The sequence below is a fragment of the Rutilus rutilus genome (assembly GCF_951802725.1).
Source record: "Rutilus rutilus genome assembly, chromosome: 1".
NCBI classification, from domain to species: Eukaryota; Metazoa; Chordata; class Actinopteri; order Cypriniformes; family Leuciscidae; genus Rutilus; species Rutilus rutilus.
In genome coordinates, this window is record NC_140209.1 from 62,649,850 (window position 1) to 62,669,983 (window position 20,134).

A 20,134-nucleotide genomic window follows, 5' to 3' on the forward strand; every position below is an offset into this window, starting at 1 on the left:
AATATAACATATATTTTGTAAAAATAAAAAAATAAAACGGATTAAAAGATAATAAATATTAAAATCAGTACTTAACTAAATAATAATGAAATGCAGAAATATCAGCGGAAGTAGAATATAAGATGCTTTGGTGGTGCAGGTGTGGCGTAGAAAACACATAACTTGAGAAATGAACGACGATTGCAGATTTAGACGTGGATTCATTCTCTTTGGTATATTTCTTGAATAATCCTTAAGATTTGCAAACCAGTAAGTGCATTTCTCAATATAATTCGTACAAACACCACACAATCTGCAAAAGCCTGTAACTTTCTTAAAATCCTTAGTTCATCTCTCAAAAGTAAGTATTTATGTTAATGAACAGATCAGTACCATCAGAATGACAAGTCCTTGTGTCATTGTTCACAAACAAGATAGTCAAAATGCTGTCTTCTTGTCAATATAACAGTGTACTCTGTCAGTTTTTTTCAGATGTAAACTATACGATTTTGATGACAATGATTGAAAATTCACAAGACATGTATGGCTTTTCCCTCTCCCTGATCCCTTCCTTTCCCCCTGATTCAAGTCACTGAAAGTTCACTGAGAATGTATGTATATCACATATGACGTATTGTATGAATCTATTGTTGTTGTTTTTTTCCTTTCATGTTTGGTATCATTTTAAAGGGTCATGAAACCCTAAACCAAATTTTCTGAGATTTCAAAAGAGGTATGTGTGTTGAACACCATTGAAGACAATGTTAGCATCTGTTAGATTTAACTGTAGGGGAAAATGGTTAAATGTTCGTTTTTTTCCCGCTATTTTCATCTTCACGGTTTAAAATCTTCATCGTGTCCATGTCACAGACTGTGAGGTGGCAGAGCTCTATAGTACTTTGATGACTCATAATTATTCATGAGGCTGAGTTTTCTTATCCAATGAGAAGACACTTGGTCTTAATTATTCATGACACCACGTGGAATTTTCCAATGACAGACATGTCAAACTGTGATATGTGAAACTGTGAAACGTAGTAGATGAGAGAGGCAATCATGATGGGACGCAAGTGTTTTTTTTCGTGGTGCAAAAGTTCCAGTGCATCTTTCCCCGCGATGCTGCCCGGGCTGGACTCCGGCTGCGGGCGGTTGGTTGGCGGTTGGTTGGCCATCCATGGACACATCTAAACTATGTGTGTATAGCTGAGGTGTATAGTCCAGGGATCAAAAACATGAGGAAAACGATTGCCTTAAAATTTTCAAGAATGTTTTACCAATATACTGTATCTTCAATGTTTCTTGTTCTTCTCCTGGACTGAAGCACAGGCTCTACTCTTCAGCACAATGGTGACCCACAAAACACAGAAAACAGAAACCCTTTAAATCCCCACAGAACATTAAACACTAACAGATCTCTCGAGATCTCAGCAGAGGAGGGTTAAAGGTGCATTGCGCAAGTCTATGAGGTGTGCACGCTCATGGTCCACACGCATGTGTCTTTGTCTTACATGGGGTTTGCGTTGGGGTTTGGAATGGACTACAAGCCGGTCTCTTTGAATCCATCTTCTACTTTTGTCGCTCGAGTTGTCTTCGCTGATATGGAGAATGGCGGCGAATACACAAACCTGCCAGACATAGCCAGGTGAGCGTGAACGCGCATGACGTCATGCCCAGTCTCAAATTCCGTCCCGAATCCCTCTTATTTATTTTACTGTACAGGATTATAGAGGCAATCACAGTGATCAGAGAAGGGCTCATTCAGCCCATCAGGCAATTGTTTAACCCTCTGGGGACCAAGGTGTTTTTGGGGCCCTTGAGATGTTCTGACATGCCTTGACATTTGTGCTTTTTTCAGTTATTTATAAACATGTTAATGGCTAAGGTGTAAATTCACTCTATATAGCACAAACAGGGCTACCATAATATGCGAGCAACGTGTATGTAGATGTTTGTATTTTTAAGAGAATAATGTTTATGCGTGGTTATTGGAAAAAATAAAAATGAAAGTTGCTGAATTAAGACCACAAAACACATATTAAATATGTGTCCACAAGACTTTTGACTAATGGATGTTGTCCCTTTGAGTTCTGGCTTCAAAATCATGTGAAAATAGTCTTGCTTTATCGTTCACAAAAAAAAATACATTGATTTAAATGGTGTAAAACAGGTTTTGCTTGGAAAGCCAATATGCAAGGGGGCGTGAAGGAGGAGTAGTTTACACCTGAGATTACAATGTCCCACCCACTCTGCATAATGACTCTGCCTAATGAGCCATTCATTCAGGTGTGACACTGACTGAGCCACAATGCAAGGACAAAAGATATATTTAGAAGAAGACTTATATTGACCATTTAAGATTTCGCTTACATCTCTCTTGTAAATATGTTTTGCTATTTTATTAAAAATGTTACAATTACAACAATAATTACAATTTCAACAATATTTCAAGTGTACTCTTTCTTTGTAAAAAAAAAAAAAAAAAAAGATTATAGGCCTACATTTTATCATATGTATTCATTAGTTTGAATATAACCAACATTGGAACATCTAACATCTTAGTCTATGACTTTATTTTTGACAAAAATAGTATTTTATATATATATATATATATATATATATATATATATAACGTTAGATATGAGCAGAAATTGCTAAACAAAAGCTTATTTGATGTGGCAGTATATTCTACAGTAAAAACTGTACCCAAATCTAGTCAACAAAATGTTGTCTTTCATACTTCGCCTGACTGTAATGTTGTTTTTATGAAATATTAGGGCATATAAATGCTAATTTGCAGTTTAAAGGTGAACTAAGTAACTTTTTTACCTTAACTGAACAGCTTCGGAGTCATTGGAATGGTTATATTACTTATTTCGGGTTGAATGGTGGTCGTTTCGCACCTCCCTGGTGCCCGTGAGCGGAAAATTCGCACTTGCAACTTTGAGACGGCGGGCCGCCGGCCGCCGCGGCAGGAAGAATCGCGTGATATCAGGTCTCGCGATGTAAACAATTGCTTTACGGCCAAAAGAAATCTGCTCAAATACTGTCGTTATTGCGCTCCCTCACGCTGTCCGAACCCGAAGGAAGAAGACGTTTTAAAGAATGTCCCATCTGCTTTGATGTCGTTGATCTACTAGCCTCTTGTGTCTGAGAATCACCAAAGAGTTTTTACAACAGTGTTGTCAAATATCTATTCCGAAGCTGTGGGGGGAGCTCTAGAGAGAAACCTGCGAGCAAAAAGCGAGAATACAGCGAAGAAATCCCGAAGCTACTGAGTGCTGCTTTAATACATTGCTTATACAAATACATTTTATTTCAACATATTCCAGTCGATTTTTACTCATCTCAGTAGGCTATAGCAAAGCAGTTTATTCTTTCACACACAGACGCGCGATTCATATTTAGGCTAAACAGTCTTTACAAATATGTACCCTTCATTCATCTCACAGAAAGGCGAGTCATATTATAGAAATGCGATTCATCTTTTTGCGGTTTACATAGGCCTACACTAACGTTATTCCACAACGTTATTCCACATCAACACTTGAGAAAAGAAAACAGCCTACCTCACTCCTCAGCGGGATCTGCTCCTCATATCAGGAGATATTGCTCCTCATATCAGCACTGTTCTGAGGAATCTTTTCTCCATAAGGTAGGCTATATTATGCCTCACTCGCGACGCTTTGTTTACAGCTGATGTGGGCGTTTCTCAGAATTTGCGTTTGAATAGCACGCGCTCTCCGGGGAGTGGTCACATTACTTTTGAATGATCTCGTAATGAGCTCGACTGGAGTCACTCTCTTTTTATACAGATTACAGAAGCTGAGAATATTTGTTTTTTATATAAATAACTTCATTTAAAAGATGCGATCTCAAGCTTTATGCCCGTGGGTCTGTTTGCCTGTTTGACTGAATTTTCGCGGAGTTATAGATCATTTTCGAACGCGTTTCAAATGGGAGTTTACTGACAGAGAGAAGGCAGAAATCGCATCATGTTATTTTTTCTTTATTTGTCAAAAAGCAAAACACTTTATTTTTATTGTGAGTATACAGAAAAAAAAATAGAAACTGAACAGGATCGATTGATGTATTACACGAAAATGAAAGATCAAAATTAACAGAGCATTTAGTGTTTATTTTTCATTGCTAAAAAAAAAAACGAGCAAAACGCGCGGGCGCGTTTTTGGTCCCCAGAGGGTTAAGCATGTATGGGTTAGAAAAACGGGTATTTTTAACATGAAATGTTGCGCAATGCACCTTTAAACAACAACAGAATTACCAGCTTCACTTATTACTAACCAGACTGACTTTATGTCATACATCTACATAAGAACTTATTGAGATTTAACAGGTTTAATTAATAGGTTTAGACGTTGATGATTTATTGAAAAGAATCAAAATTTACAGTCACCATTATGGAAATCAGTGTTTGTTTAGTTGGGCTCTTGACTCTTGACTTTGTAGCTTTAATCTTTCTGTGGCTGCTGTAACTTTCAATAGTTCAAAATGATTAGTACACAATGTGTTATATCTGTAGACATATATTTAGATAGAAATATATCTGATTACTATCAAAATTTATGATTTATTGTTATAGTTTAAATACACAACAAAAACTCCAGTGTTAAATTAACACTCCTGGGAGTGTATATGAGTCCACACTCAAGAGTGTTAAAATATGAGTGTTAAATTAACACTCAAGAGTGTTAAAGTTAATGAGATAATTAAGTGATTAATTGAGCGATGATTGATCATTATTGAAGACACCTGATGTTAACTAGCAGAATCACTGAAGGAGAAAATCTCAAATTGTAAGCCACCGTTATGGTGATCAGTGTTTGCTTTAGTTGGGCTCTTGACCCTTATATGTTTACTTTAGATTTTGTACGGCTGTTGTATCTGAGTTATAACTGACAGATGAACAAAGAAAAAAAGTGATCTGATGGTGTTGGTTATATTATGACAATCATCATTTGAACTTGATCACTGAACTCATTAAGATCCTTATTTCTGACTTAGATTTATGTTGTTGATCACAGCATAACTGTGATTCCCTTTCGTAGTCACTTAGTTACGTCGGATGACGACGAATGGGGTTTCGCTTAGAAAGCCTGTCATCTTCGAGTATATAAAATGAGCCAATGGCAATGAAATGCCATGGGTCTGCGGAATTTGCATAGCGTAACTCCGCCCCACCCTGGGGGTATATAAGGAAGTACGCTGGCAACATGCAGATATGTTTTCGCTTCGGAGCCAAGAGTTTTCTTCACTCCTACAAGTCATTCTGTATCATCTTCACTCTACGAGACGAGCGGCTCTTCAGTGTGTTGGTGTGACGGCGTGTTCCAGCGAGATCGCATTGCCTGCTGCTGATCTGTGCAGTGATCTGCCGACAGTGTGTGTGTTGCTCTCAGCACTCGCTCCCAGTGCCTTTCTCCCGGACGTGCATCAGGACGCCTCCGGCTCGCGAGAGTCCCGTGACTTTTCGCGCCCCGCAGGCGTCCTCCGCCTTCGCTGCACTCGATCGCGTGGCGATCATGGGCTGTGTGTTCTCTGTCACTATCGTGGCACAGGCATGCAGTGCTGTGTGTCGCCTTCGAGGCAGTGCTGACTCTGGAGTTCTGTCAGACCAGGCCGCCGTGGAACGCTGGTCCTTCCCTGGCCAACACTGACAGAACGTGGAAACTCGACCACGCCCCCACGCAGGGACGCTATGCCTCCCATGTCTGGGCTGGTCGATCCGCCACGCACACTACTGACCTCGCTCTACGGGCGACATCGGTACCTGCGTGATCCCGGGGCCAGGTGATGTCCACAGCTGTGGTCCAGGAATGGGCTCAGCCAGGTTGATGTGAGGGGGTCTGAGAATTCATTTTCTCAGCTCCCCCATGTCCCAGGCTGGGCTCCTCGGCGGTGTGGTTGAGGAATGTACCCTACAGTCTTTGACCCCCCCCAGAAGCAGACTGAGGCCTTCTGCACCGACGGTCATCCGTCCGTGCGGTCTCCTTAGTCTGCTTCCCGCCGAGGCCGCCTCCCTGCGGCCCCTCCCCTCGAGCCTTCACTGGCCCCGGGCTGGAGGGGGATGCAGGAGGGCGGCACTGCCCGTCTCCGCCCCTTAGCTGGCCAAACACCAGGCTAAGCAGCACTTTCGAGACAGGCAGCTTGGAGTTAGGGCTCAGTTCTTCTCAGGAGTTGGTAGCAGGGCCACTCCGTCCCCCGGTGGAGGGCCGGGGGAGAATCTCTTGTTTCAAGAACTGATGCCCCTTCCTCCGAGCCCCAAGAGGCTGTGGATGACAGTGCGCGCCGCTCACGAGCCTCGCCACTCTCGTCCCCCTCTGTCGCCAGACCCCTGCCAGAGCACGCCCCCGTGGGACGCTGGTCCTCCCCTGGCCTCCTCTGGCAGGGCGCTGCTAATGACCGTGCCCCCACACCGGGCCGCTATGCCACCCATGTCCGGGCCGGTCATTCTGCTTCGCTGCACCACCAGTGTACGTCTGGTTCGCTTGACCCCGCTGGTACAGCTTTTGGGAGCTTTCCCAGACTGTCCGGTTGGGTCGCGAGAACCATCAGGCTCGGCTACGCGATTCAGTTCGTGCGGTTTCCTCCCCGCTTCAGGGGAGTCCGCTTCACTATGGACGGTGGCAATGCCCCTGTCATGAGAGTGGAGGTCGCCACCCTACTGGCGAAGGGTGCGATCGAGATTGTCCCTCCAGCCGAAATGAAGTCCGGCTTCTACAGCCCCTACTTCATTGTACCGAAGGCAGCGATCGACCTGAAGGACGTCTACTTCCATGTCACCATTCTTCCTCGACACAGACCGTTCCTACGGTTTGCTTTCGAGGGGCAGGCATACCAGTACGCGGTTCTCCCTTTCGGGCTAGCCCTGTCTCCTCACGTCTTCACGAAGGTCATCGAGGCAGCCCTTGTTCCTCTACGGGAACACGGGGTTCGCATCCTGAACTATCTCGACGACTGGCTGATCCTAGCTCACTCTCGAGACCAGGTTTGCGAACACAGGGACCTAGTGCTCTGGCACCTAGCTCGTCTGGGCCTTCGGGTCAACTGGGAGAAGAGCAAACTCTGCCCCGTGCAGAGGATCTCTTTTCTCGATATGGAAATCGACTCGGTCGCCATGTGCGCGCAGCTTACGAGCGAGCGCGCGCAGTCACTGCTGACTTGCCTTCGCCAATTCGAGGGCAAGAGTGCGGTTCCACTGAAACTATTTCAGAGGCTCCTGGGGCATATGGCATCCGCAGCCGCAGTAACGCCGCTCGGATTGCTTCATATGAGACCGCTTCAGCTTTGGCTTCGCGATCGAGTCCCGAGGTGGGCATGGCAACACGGCACGCTCCGAGTCCCAGTGACTCCGACGTGCCGTCAGACCTTCACCCCGTGGTTGAACCTCAGTTTTCTTCGGGCCGGTGTGCCCTTAGAACGAGCTTCCAGGCATGTTGTTGTATCAACAGATGCCTCCACCACGGGCTGGGGCGCCATGTGCAATGGACATGCTGCGGCGGGCTCCTGGACAGGACCCCAGCGCCTTTGGCATGTCAATTGCCTCGAGTTGCTGGCTGTACGTCTCGCCCTGCACCGCTTCCGTGCGTTGCTCAGGGGCCAACACGTACTAGCCCGATCAGACAATACCGCGACAGTAGCATACATCAACCGACAAGGTGGTCTACGCTCCCGCCGTATGTCGCAATTCGCCCGCCACCTCCTCATATGGAGTCAGAAGCATCTAGGTCGCTTCGAGCCATTTACATTCCGGGAGACCTGAACCGTGCGGCCGACGAGCTGTCTCGGCTTCGGCCTCTCCCTGGAGAATGGAGACTCCATCCCCAGTCGGTTCAGCTGATTTGGGATCAGTTCGGGGACACTCAAATAGATCTGTTTGCCTCTCTTGACTCGTCCCACTGCGACCTGTTTTATTCCCTGACCGAGGGCACGCTGGCCGCAGGGCCGCAAGTATGCGTTTCCCCCAGTGAGCCTTCTTGCGCAGACCTTGCGCAAGATCAGGGAGGACGAGGAGAAGGTCATATTGGTTGCCCCCTATTGGCACAACCGCACCTGGTTCCCAGAACTAGCTCTCCTCGCGACAGCACCTCCCTGGCCAATTCCTCTGAGGAAGGACCAGCTTACCCTATGGCACCCTCGTCCCGATTTTGGAACCTCCACGTGTGGTTCCTGGACGGGACGAGGTAGGTTTGAGTACCCTACCACCAGTGGTGGTGGCTACCATCACTTCCGCTAGAGCATTGTCCACGAGACATGCCTATGCGTTGAAGTGGAACCTCTTTGTCAACTGGTGTTCTTCTAAACAACAAGAACCCACGAAATGCCCGATCAGTGTTGTGCTTTCCTTCCTGCAAGAAGGGTTGGAGCGAAGGCTGTCTCCCTCCACCCTGAAAGTGTATGTTGCCGCCATTGCCGCACATCACGACGCAGTTGATGGTAAGTCCTTGGGAAGGCACGACCTGATCGTCAGGTTCCTGAGGGGAGCGAGGAGACTGAATCCTCCTCGTCCTCCCCTCGTACCCTCTTGGGACCTCTCAGTGGTTTTAACTGCCCTGCAGAGTGCTCCCTTTGAGTCTCTGCAATCAGTGGAGCTTAAGTTCCTGTCAATGAAGACAGCGCTCCTGGTTGCATTGGCCTCCATCAAGAGGGTAGGGGACCTGCAGGCATTTTCAAGATTCCCACCACACCCTTTCGAGACCAGGTGGTGAACCTGCATGCGCTGCCCTTGGAGGAGGCAGACCCAGCCTTGGCACTGCTCTGTCCAGTACGCGCCCTCCGTGCTTACGTTGACAGAACGCAGGGTTTCAGGACCTCAGACCAGCTCTTTGTCTGTCATGGTGGGAAGCTGAAGGGAAAGGCTCTCTCCAAGCAAAGGTTGTCTCACTGGATAGTGGACGCCATTGCTTTGGCTTACCAGCAGCAAGGTCGACCATGCCCCCTTGGTATGACGGCCCACTCCACTCGGAGTGTGGCATCCTCTTGGGCTCTAGCGCATGGCGCCTCGCTAACAGACATCTGCAGAGCTGCAGGCTGGGCGACACCTAACACATTCGCGAGATTCTACAATCTCCGAGTTGAGCCAGTTTCTTCTCATGTACTCGCTTCAACTAGCCGATGCTAGATTCTGCTCAGGTGTCTTCGCTTGCTCGCCATTCCTCTCCACGGACGGGATACGTGCGATATATTCCTCAGGTGAGCCTCATAAGCCCTGAGTCTCCTCCAGCACTGTTGACGTCAATGCCAGAGTTATGCCACTGGCAGCTTTCGCGCTTGGCTAGGTGCCTCCATGTGCATGGTTCCCCCTCCGGGCGACCCCCACATGTGTATTTCCACTGTAAGCCTCTTTGAGCATGTGTCTTTCCCTTGGCAAGCCACCTTGCCACCCCTGGGGTTGAAATATTCCACCTGCGGCTGGACACCCCAGTGATTCTCCATATGCAGCCCTTAAGAGGTCATATGTGTATTCCAAGTCCCCCCCTTCGGGTTGGGCATAATTGCATATTTCCACTGAGATATGCTTCCCAGTGTACCTTGGTATTCCTGTGTTAAGTAGGAGTCCTTCGTCCATGCCAGTCTCACGACAGGGAGCTCAGACTTACGCAGGGCACTGGAAGACAGTCGAGAGGTGGCGTGATTACACTGGGAACCCCATTCGTCGTCATCCGACGTAACTCGGAGTGACTACGAAAGGGAACGTCTCGGTTACGTATGTAACCCTCGTTCTCTGAGTAGGGAACGGAGACGTTACGTCTCCCTGCCACTTCCGCTGTACCGCTGGAACGCCTGAGTTCAGTCTCGGCTCCTCAGCGAAGACATATCTGCATGTTGCCAGTGTACTTCCTTATATACCCCCAGGGTGGGGCGGAGTTACGCTATGCAAATTCCGCAGACCCATGGCATTTCATTGCCATTGGCTCGTTTTATATACTCGAAGATGACAGGCTTTCTAAGCGAAACCCCATTCGTCGCCATCCGACGTAACGTCTCCGTTCCCTACTCAGGGAACGAGGGTTACATACGTAACCGAGACGTTCTGCATAAATATCCAGAATTTAGATATAACACAAAGGATTTTTTAAAAGTTGTTTTGAAAAAAAAAAAACCTTTCTTTTAGGCACACACAGACGTCAAGATACAGTCTATGCATCTCAACAATGGTGACGAGCAGACTATTCAGTTAGGAAAAGTAAATTACATAGACAATTCAGATCATAATTTATTCATACCGCAATGCATGATGGGAGCCATTAATGAGTTGTGATTGGTGGCAGCCACTGCAACATGCTTTATTATTGTCACCATTGTTAAGATTCACAGGCTGATTATTGATGTCTGTGTTTCTAAATAAATTCATTTGAAAGTCTTTTGATCAGAACAATGTTTGTAAAATATTTTGGATTATATGAAAAATACTGAAAATCATATAAATCAAAATCAAAATCAAATACTGACCCTGAGGCGAAGCGAACCGGATGCCCACGCTCTGCGTGGGACTCGCGCTTTCAGCCAAAACTGCAGCGGGCGCATGCGGAGCAGGCCCAGCTGGAGCACTGATGATGCTGAGGCCATGAGACCTAGCATCTTCTGAAATTTCTTGAGCGGGACAGACGCGCCGCAGCGAAACGAGTTCGCTGTGCGTTGAATGTCTACCGCGCGCTGTGGTGATAGTCGCGCTATCATGGACAGCGAGTCCAATTCTGTGCCCAGGAAAGATATCTTCTGACTGGGTGACAGAGAGCTCTTCGCCCAATTGACACTGAGACCCAAATCCTCGAGGTGATCGAGTAAAATGGTCGTGTGTTCTATGAGCACTGCGCGAGATTGCGCTAGAATCAGCCAATCGTCCAAATAGTTCAGTACTCGCATGCCTCTCATTCTGAGGGGTGCGAGCGCCGCATCCATGCACTTCGTAAATGTACGGGGTGCCAGGGACAAACCGAACGGCAGGACTGTGTACTGATATGCCTGGCCCTCGAAGGCGAATCTCAAATATCGCCTGTGACGTGACGCTATCTGTATTTGAAATACGCGTCTTTCAGATCTATTGACACAAACCAATCTCCTTGGCGAATCTGCACAAGGATTTGTCTGGTCGTGAGCATCCTGAACTGTCGCTTCACAAGCACTTTGTTCAGTTGCCTTAGATCTAGTATGGGTCTGAGACCCCCGTCTTTTTTCGGTACCAGGAAGTATCTGCTGTATAGCCCTTCTTCGCTCTGAACTTGAGAGAGAGGCTCTATGGCCCCTTTGCTCAATAGTTTCGCCACTTCGGCTCGAAGTAAATGTGCTACTTCTGTTTTTACCGTGGTCTCGACGCACGCCACATAGCGGCGAGGGCGTCGGCGAAACTGTAGCGAATAGCCTCTTTTTATAATGTTCAGCACCCACTTCGAAACCCCGGGCAGCTTTGCCCATGCGTCCGCATGAATAGCTAGGGGTTGAATACGAAGCGCGCTCCACTCGCTCAGCGATGGAGAGGCTTCGGCGTGCTGTAACACAAGCGTTGCGCTCGTGACATTTGAGGCATGGGGCGCGCTGATAACAGCGGGCAGATTGCCCGCGCTCGACTCCTCTGCGGTGGTCAACCGCGAGGGGGAGGGCTGGGCGGTTCCCGTAGGAACTGTCATGTCTATGTGTGGATGTGGGCGCGGGACAGCGGGCACATTTATCACACTGAAAGCATCGTTCGCTTGAGCGAAGCGAATGCACGTTGGTTTCGTTTTTACAGAAACCGTGAGACATACATAACGTGGTGTTAGTGGGCACATTCACCATGTTTGAAGCGCAATCGATCTGAGTCGATTCATGTGCGCGAGCCCTGTGTGACGGGCTGTGCTTGTGTGTAGAGATGGGCACTGGGCAGTGGGCATTCTTTCTACACATAAAGCACCATCGGCCGTGGCCGGGACACCAGAAAAATTCACACTTATGGGATTTATCTGGGCAGCCGTAAAAACGGCGTTTGTGTGCAGGCAAGCGTGCTGCGTCGCCGACTTGTTTACTGCAGGATACACTGGAACAGTCACATTTACTGGAACTGAACGAGCGAGAAGTTGCCATAGAAACAGAGAGCGTCAACATGCTGGCGTTTATTGCAGGCCTGCGTGCATTACAACAGGCTTGTTCACTGCAATATTGACATTTCCAGTCGCCTGAATTCCAGAGGGGAATGGGAAATGTATAGGAAAAAGGAGGTTGGTCCGTCCGCAGCGGGACCAGAAAAACTCCCTTTTTTTTCCTTACGCCAGTGACGCACGGAACACCATAGAAACGGTGTTTGGGTGCAGGCGAGCGGGTTGTACAACGCGCTCGTTGGCTGCAAAATACACATCTGCAGTCGCCTTTTCAGGGAACTGACAGAGCGAGCATTGACGGCATAATTTTATCTGCCGGTAGACCCGGGGATCGAACGCGGGTCTCTCGCGTGCAAAAACCTGAGAGTCTGCCACTGGGCCACAGGGGGAGACACATTGTAACTCAGTTAGCGCGAGTATTATAAGAGAGCGTCAACGTGCTGGCGTTTGTTTGCAGGCATGCGTGTATTACAACAGGCTTGCTCACTGCAATACTGACATTTCCAGTCGCCCGAACTTCAGAGGGGAATGAGAAATGTACGAGAAAAAGAAGGAGGTCGGTCCGTCCGCGGGGGGACCAGAAACGCTCTTTTCTCCTTTCGCCAGTGACGCACGGAAACCATAGAAACGGTGTTTGGGTGCAGGCGAGCGGGTTGTGCAACGCGCTCGTTGGCTGCAAAATGCACATCTGCAGTCGCTTTTCAGGGAACTGACAGAGCGAAGCATTGGCGGCATAATTTTAACTGCCGCTAGACCGGGATTCGAACTCCGGTCTCTCGTGAGGAAAACCAATGATTCCGCCACTGAGGGGCGGAGGAGCAGTCTCGGAGAAGGATGCCAGGTGAGTCCTCAGAGTCACCATAGGCAGTAACTAGCTCGCAGTGAGGGCAGTCGCCGTCAGCGAGCGCGAGAGCTGCGTGATCAGGAAAAGGGGCGTCTTGAAAAAGACGCCCAGCTCTTTTAGTGCAATGGGAGTGTGTGTCGCGGCGGCGAGCACACACACATACATAAACACAGTAGCAGAGAAAGGATATAACGCCGGATAGCGCAGCAGGAAGGCAAGGAAGGCGGCGCGGCCAGCGACTTCAGTGACTCGTCCCGCTGAAGGTGCTCTCTTTCAGACGGCGCGGCTTCTTATCCAGCTCCAGCGATGCGTGTGCTTCGCTTGAAGGATGAAAAATCAGATAATAGCTGCCTGCGAGCGGTATTTATAGGCCTAGACCACGCCCATTTCGGCGGGACGTGACGCAGCGGGCGCGAAGTGCCCTGATTGGGTCTGGCGTCACGCCAGGCCTCGCTCGATAGGCTGCTGCAGTTGCCGCAGAGCAGCCAATAGGCGTGCGAGCTGCCTCGCCTATGTCTGCATGCTGCCGCAACGCGTTTTGCATTATTACAAAATTAAGGATAATTTTTGGCTTCAATATCTCGCGGAAAAAGGATTTTCCCCTAGCGTAAGATATCTTACGCAGTACGAGAGACCTCTCGTAAGAGAACTGTAGAAACCTGATCAACAACTAAGGAGCTAACGTTAACTTACATGTAAAAGGACTGGCGTTCACTTGTGATTAATGGTAACGTTAACTAAAACTTATGACTGTCGACACTCACAATGGTCATTTATTTATGGATTGTATGCTTTTTATTTATGGAAGTATTGCTGCATTGGCGCCAATCGGTTGATGTCAGTTGGTTTTCAAAAAAGTGTAGTACTAGCCAGAGGACACTGGGGGGCAGACATTTTTTCGTGGCGTTAGTAATAGGATTGACACACTATTGAATCATATATTGTAATGATTATTATATCAACTGATAACATATATTGTGCTAAAGTTTGTTGACCACAATGTACCCTCATGCCAAATTTGTACTATCTTGATGCAGGATACTGACACCGCTACAAAGAGCACTTAAATATCTCATCCTTTACATGGGAGAAACAGTGGAGGACCCTCATCAAAGATTTCCTGGTAAGGCCAGATTACTTTAGAGATGTGAAAACGCTAGATATGGCTGTCCACTTCAAAATTAGCCATCAGACTATGTTCAGATATATGTCTGAAAACAGTCTGAAGGCTAATTTCAAATATAGAAACAATTACTTTCAGCTAAAGTCCCATGTGCTGGAAAGTTTGTGCAACTTATATTTATGTCAACAACAAATTGGAGTAAATTTTATAATTAGTTAGAAGTATTAGTATTATGTAAACTAATTTGGGGGGAAACCCAAGCTGTATTGATTCCTTATTCTTTTTTTCTTTTTCTTTTCTCCTTCCTAAATTCTTTTCCAGGTGTTGGAGAAGGAAGAGGCTGAAAAAACTCTTCAGCAGAAACCATGGAAATCTTTGTCATCAGAGATGCACAAGCTGTATACCCACAAACATTGGAATCATACTTGAGGGTCAAGTGGTTCTGAGGGACTTGCTGTCTGTCGCAAATGTTGAAAATCTGACACGAAATTGTGGATGTGTGGAAGTAATGTACTGTATATAATAATTCAATAAATATCGATTTAATGAAAATTATGTGTCTTTTTTATTTGATTTTGGACAAGATTAATCTTTTTCTTACGTGAATAGGGTAAAAAATTTAACCTTTAGATATCACCATGAAAATTACCGAGTTGATTACTTGCATCAAGACAAACAAAAAATGTATTACAAGTTTTTTTAAATTGTTTGTTAACATGGACAAACGGTGCATAATCTAATTACAGATGTGCTAATTTGCATAAATACCACAACAGATCTAAACATTGGGTCTAGCCAGGTGAAAATGACTTGTTGAATCTTGTTGACACATAGCAGTAAAATACTTAATGTTAAGGTCTGAGTGGAACCCATTTAGGCTACCCATGAGCATTAATACATAGAGTCAGGAAGAAGTACTTTAAACCAGCCTTTATTAATTATTATTGCAGAGATGGGGTTTGGGGCTGGGTCCGTGGGACTGTTTCTGGGGATTCACTTTTTATATTGCCTACCTTTTGTCTTCTGCATTCTTTTTTATTTATTCTGCATTCTGACTTCAAATGAAACACATTAGAGTTAAACCTCTGTTAATTCTCATTAAAACTTGTGTAGACGTCTGACAGAAATAAAGTCAGTCTGGTTAGTAATAAGTGAAGCTGGTAATGCTGTTTGTGGAGTTGTTTAATCCTCCTCTGCTGAGATCTTCACAGATTTAATGTCTTCTTTTCTCTTCAGTTGATTTGATCTAAGTCTGTGTCTGAAATTACTATTTTTTGGCTCAGATAAGGTCCAGTTCTGGTTTATTTCTTTGCTCTTGGCTGACATGTGGCATTGCTATGCAGAGGTGTAAAGTCCAGGTTCAGAAAGTAAAAGTCCTCCTCAGTATTTTGTTCCAATCACCTGGATTTGCTAATTCAGATAGGAGATTTTAGCCTAGGATTTTAGCGAGACAGATTTTAGGATCAGAGGATTCTTTTAGGATTTGCAAAATTAGTCTCAGACGACCAAAATCACACAGTGTGCACCCGGCTTAATGTTCTGTTGGGGTTTAAAGTGTTTCTGTATTGTCTGTTTTGTGTCACCATTGTGTTGAAGAGTAGAGTCTGAGCTTCAGTCCAGGATGAGCCAAAAAACACTGATTATTGGCTGTATGTTTCTTTATTTAACACACAGTAACTGTGTAGTTACTATAATAATATATGTGACCCTGGATCACAAAAACCAGTCGTACAGGTATATTTGTGGCAATAGCCAACAATACATTGTATGGGTCAAAATTATATAAAACATTTATTTTTGTGAGTGAATGCAGCAAAATAGTAAATGTAAATGGACAACTTTAAAGGAGATTTTCTCAATGTTTTGATTTTTTTTTTTTTGCACCTTCAGATTCCAGATTTTAAATAGTCGTATCTCAGCCAATTATTGTCCTATCATAACAAACCATACATCAATGGAAAGCTTATTTATCCAGCTTCCAGGTTGTGTATAAATCTCAATTTAAAAAAATTGACCCATATGTGATACCCCTTTTCCACCAAGGCAGAGCTGGTGCTGGTTCGGAGCCAGAGCCTAGTTTCAAATCGGTTCTTTGTTTTTCCACCGCCAAAGCACCAGCTCCGAACCAGTAAAACTGGTTCTTAAGTAGCACCAAATCATTGCAGGGTCTAGAACGGAGCCAAGAAAGAACCGCTTGCGTCAGGGGCTGGGGGCGGGGTTACCGTGACCAACAAGACGAATAGAAACTTGTGACCGCCATTTTTAAATAGCAGCTAGTCGAGCTAATAGCAGCTCGATTATAATATCCGTCTATGTAAGTTACGGCGAGCTGCACGAACGCGTTGGATTCCGATGTATTTTTGCAAACCCATGAGCGTCCATAGTATTGCAACGTCCGTTATTGTTGATGGCTTGTTCGAGATGCATCGGAGCGGCGAGGACCGATCGGAGCTGCGGGAGTGTTTGGAGAGCATACGACTCCTTGTGCTTTTAGATCGCTATCGCAGTGCTTTTATGTCATGCGGCGATCGATCTGCGAGAAGCCGATGCATCTCGAACAAGCCTGGCGTGTTTGTGTTTGGCGCTACCGCATTAGCGGTTGCTGGGCAACATGAGACGTATACAGTGACGTAAGATCTGGCTCTGTTGTGGCTCTCTAGCCGGTGGAAAGGCAAACCGGTTCTTAGTAAGCTCGTCAGTCGAACCAACTCTGAACCAGCTCTGGCTCTGGCTCTGAACCAGCACCCGGTTCTTGTTGGTGGAAAAGGGGTATGACTGGTTTTGTAGTCCAGGGTCACATATGCATGTAATTAACTTCAAGAGATTCATATTTTACATTGAATGTGTTAGTTAGTAAATATCTGTCAAATAACTGTGTTTCTGTTGAAAAGATTAATGAAGATTTCAGTAAAAGTCTTTTGCACTTTACTTAAATTAGGATATTTTACATTAATTTTATGGTTTCTGTATGGCAGCCGTTGCTGACAGTCATTTGACCGTTTTGTACTTTTTTTTTTTCTTTTTTTTTTCATCAAGTGTTTTTTATGACTTTTTTTTTTTACAGTGTACTTTTATAATGTATTTAATTTTGAGTATGTTCGGTTTTTTTTATATATAATTTTTTTTTTTTTTTAAATTTTATAAATTTTATCTTTTTTTTAGATGGCTTCATCTTGGACAGCAGAAAATGTACCTATAAAGCACCTGGAAGACATTAAAGAATCCATAGATACTCAGGATCTCCCATCAGCCATAAAAACGATTAAAGATTACCTTGAAAAGCAAGAGCTTGAAGAACTTACCATTGGTATTACAGGGGAGTGTGGTTCTGGAAAGTCCTCATTTGTCAATGCTTTCAGGGGTTTAGGAGATGAAGATGAGGGCTCTGCCAAAACTGGTGTAGTGGAGACCACTATGGAACCTGAGGTTTATCTTCACCCAAAATACAACAATGTAAAAGTGTGGGATCTTCCTGGCATTGGAACACCAAACTTCAAAGCCCATGAATACCTCGAACTGGTTAACATTAAACGCTATGATGTATTCATTATCATTGCTTCAGATCGATTTAGAGAATGCCACGCTCAGCTGGCCAAAGAGATCATAGGAATGGGGAAAAAGTTTTATTTTGTTCGTTCTAAGATTGACTCTAGCATTACTGCTGAGAAGAGGAAGGCCAACTTTGATGAGAAAAATACGCTTCGTTCCATCAGAGAGGATTGTGAAAATGGTTGGTCAATCCAGTACTTGGATTACAATTTGCAATTTACACAGTTAATACAATTTATACAGTAAATGTCAAAAACTGCAATCACTGTTCTGTTATCTTTTATCATATCTATTTTTTCTCACATAAATATCTATGATTATACTATAAATAATAAATATTGTTCATAAATAATAGTCTTCTTTTTTGCTCTACTTTACAGGTCTGAGAAAGATCGATGTGAAGGATCCTGTTGTTTTCCTGATCTCTTCCTGGGAGTTGGAAAAGTATGATTTCAATCTGCTGCAGGAGAAGATAGAGACAGATCTTCCACAGCATAAGAGGGATGTGCTGCTATCAGCTTTGACAAATATCACGCTGGAGATTAATCAGAAAAAGAAGAAAGCTCAAATAAAAAATATTGCAATGGTAGCCATACTGTCTGCTTGTGTGGCTGTGGTTCCTATTCCTGGTCTTTCATTTGCTGTGGATTTAGCCATTATAACAAAAGAGATAGAAAGGTATTTCAAAGTTTTTGGTCTCGATGATGAATCCTTGCAGAAACTCTGTAAAAGATCTGGGAAGAGCATAGAGCATTACAAGAGTTTGATGAAGTCTCCACTGCATGCTGGAATAAGTGCAGCTTCGGTATTATCTTTGCTGGGCGCTGCATCTCTGGCTGTGGCTGAAGAATCAGTTGAGTATGTTATGAGTCTCATACCCATTATTGGCTCAGTGATAGCCGGAGCAATGTCCTTTTGCACAGTGTCAGCAATGCTGTACAAAGCTCTGAATGACATAGCAGAGGATGCCAGCAATGTGCTTTTGGATTCAGTGCAGACTGAAATGTAAACAGAAAGTCACAGACCTGATTGTCTATTTATAACCAACTACTATTGGGGTGTTAAACGAAAATAAATCACATCACATAATATCTATTTGTGATATTTACATTTGCATGTGTTCATTTAACAGCTACTCTTAATTTACAAATGCAAACAAATCATTCAAAATACAAGACTTGATGGAAAGCTATTGCTGTAAAAACTCTTAGTGTTTAATGTTCTGTTGGGATTTTAAGTGTTTCACGAGTTCACACTTACCGGTACATATAATTTGAGGGGGTAAAGTTTAATGCGTTTTTGGCGTGCTGTCCGGGGGAGGGCTCCGAGCTCGGAGTTCGGCCCGAACCCAGAGTACTCCACCCTTATGTTAGTGTTTAGGACAAGAAGCGTGGAGAAGGGGTGGTGGGGATATGCTGCAAAACTGTCAATGGATTGAGGTGAGACTGCTGAATGTATATATACACATCTTACCATTGATTGCTGAGTGCTCTCCACTTGTGTTAAATATCTGAACGTGCTCCTCCCGAAATTTGTTAATGAAACCTCATTTCTGTTGTCTGAGTTTTGTGTGTCACCATTGTGTTGAAGAGAGCCTGTGCTTCAGTTCAGGATGAGCAAAGAAACACTGATGTTATTCTGCATGTGGATTTATTTAACAGGCGGTGATTGTGTAGTTGCTGATGCAGTGACAATCTCTTAGTTAATTCCAGTTGCAAATTTGTGAGTGTTGTTAGCTAGCAGTTATCTGTCTGAGATTTGTTAAATTAATGTTTCTGTTTTAATGTTTTTGTTTAATTTGGTTCACTTTACTTTAAGATCAAAAGAAATAAGTTTGCAGTATTACATGTTCACATTACTAGCACACTATAAATATAAGTTTATAAACCTAAATGGCACTTGGCCAATTTAAGGCAGTTGGTTTCTGCAAATGAAATAAGTTAACTTGAGTTTTAATTTAGTGCAACTGTGGTTTACGGGAAATATACAGGACCATTTTTTACAGTAAAAAAAAAAAAAAAAAAACTTTGCAGGTGAAGCTGCAGCCAGTTAATCACAGCAAATTTACGATGACAAGTTGTACAGTGTATGTTGCTGGCACTTTATTCAAATTCTCTTTTGCTAATGTTTGGGATTTATTTATTTTTCTTGTAATTTTTTTGTGTGTTAATACTTTTGTAATATTGTATTGTATGATTGAAAATAATCAAATATATTTGAATATCTATCCCTCTGGTAACATTTTACATAAATGCTGGGCACAATTAATGGTATAAGTTATAATCATCTCATACATGTAACTCGTAACTATTTTAAGTGCAACCATAACCATATTGTCATTAAACCCTTTCAATTACAAATAATGTGCTAACTAGTTTTGATTTGGTATTGACTTTGAAGTGCTACCTATTTCAATACAATATCGTCACACTATAGTGTGGCAATACTCAAGTGGAGGGAAAAGTGAATCACTATTAAATGATTAAATGATTTTGGCCGCGATTTGTGATAAAATTTTACGAAATTCTGGCAGTGTCAGAAGATTTGACT

The 20,134-nt window shown here is 44.4% G+C and overlaps 1 protein-coding gene across 1 annotated transcript; it reads left to right on the forward strand.

Moving 5' to 3' along the window:
• The first annotated feature begins 17,090 nt into the window (after window positions 1-17,090).
• On the forward strand, window positions 17,091-19,590 carry LOC311288824 (interferon-inducible GTPase 5-like). The gene is made up of 2 exons (XM_084406415.1): window positions 17,091-17,765; window positions 17,965-19,590. Exons 1-2 carry the CDS (start codon window positions 17,198-17,200, stop codon window positions 18,591-18,593), a joined length of 1,197 nt encoding a protein of 398 aa, XP_084262541.1. The 5' UTR covers window positions 17,091-17,197; the 3' UTR covers window positions 18,594-19,590.
• The last annotated feature ends 544 nt before the right edge of the window (window positions 19,591-20,134 follow it).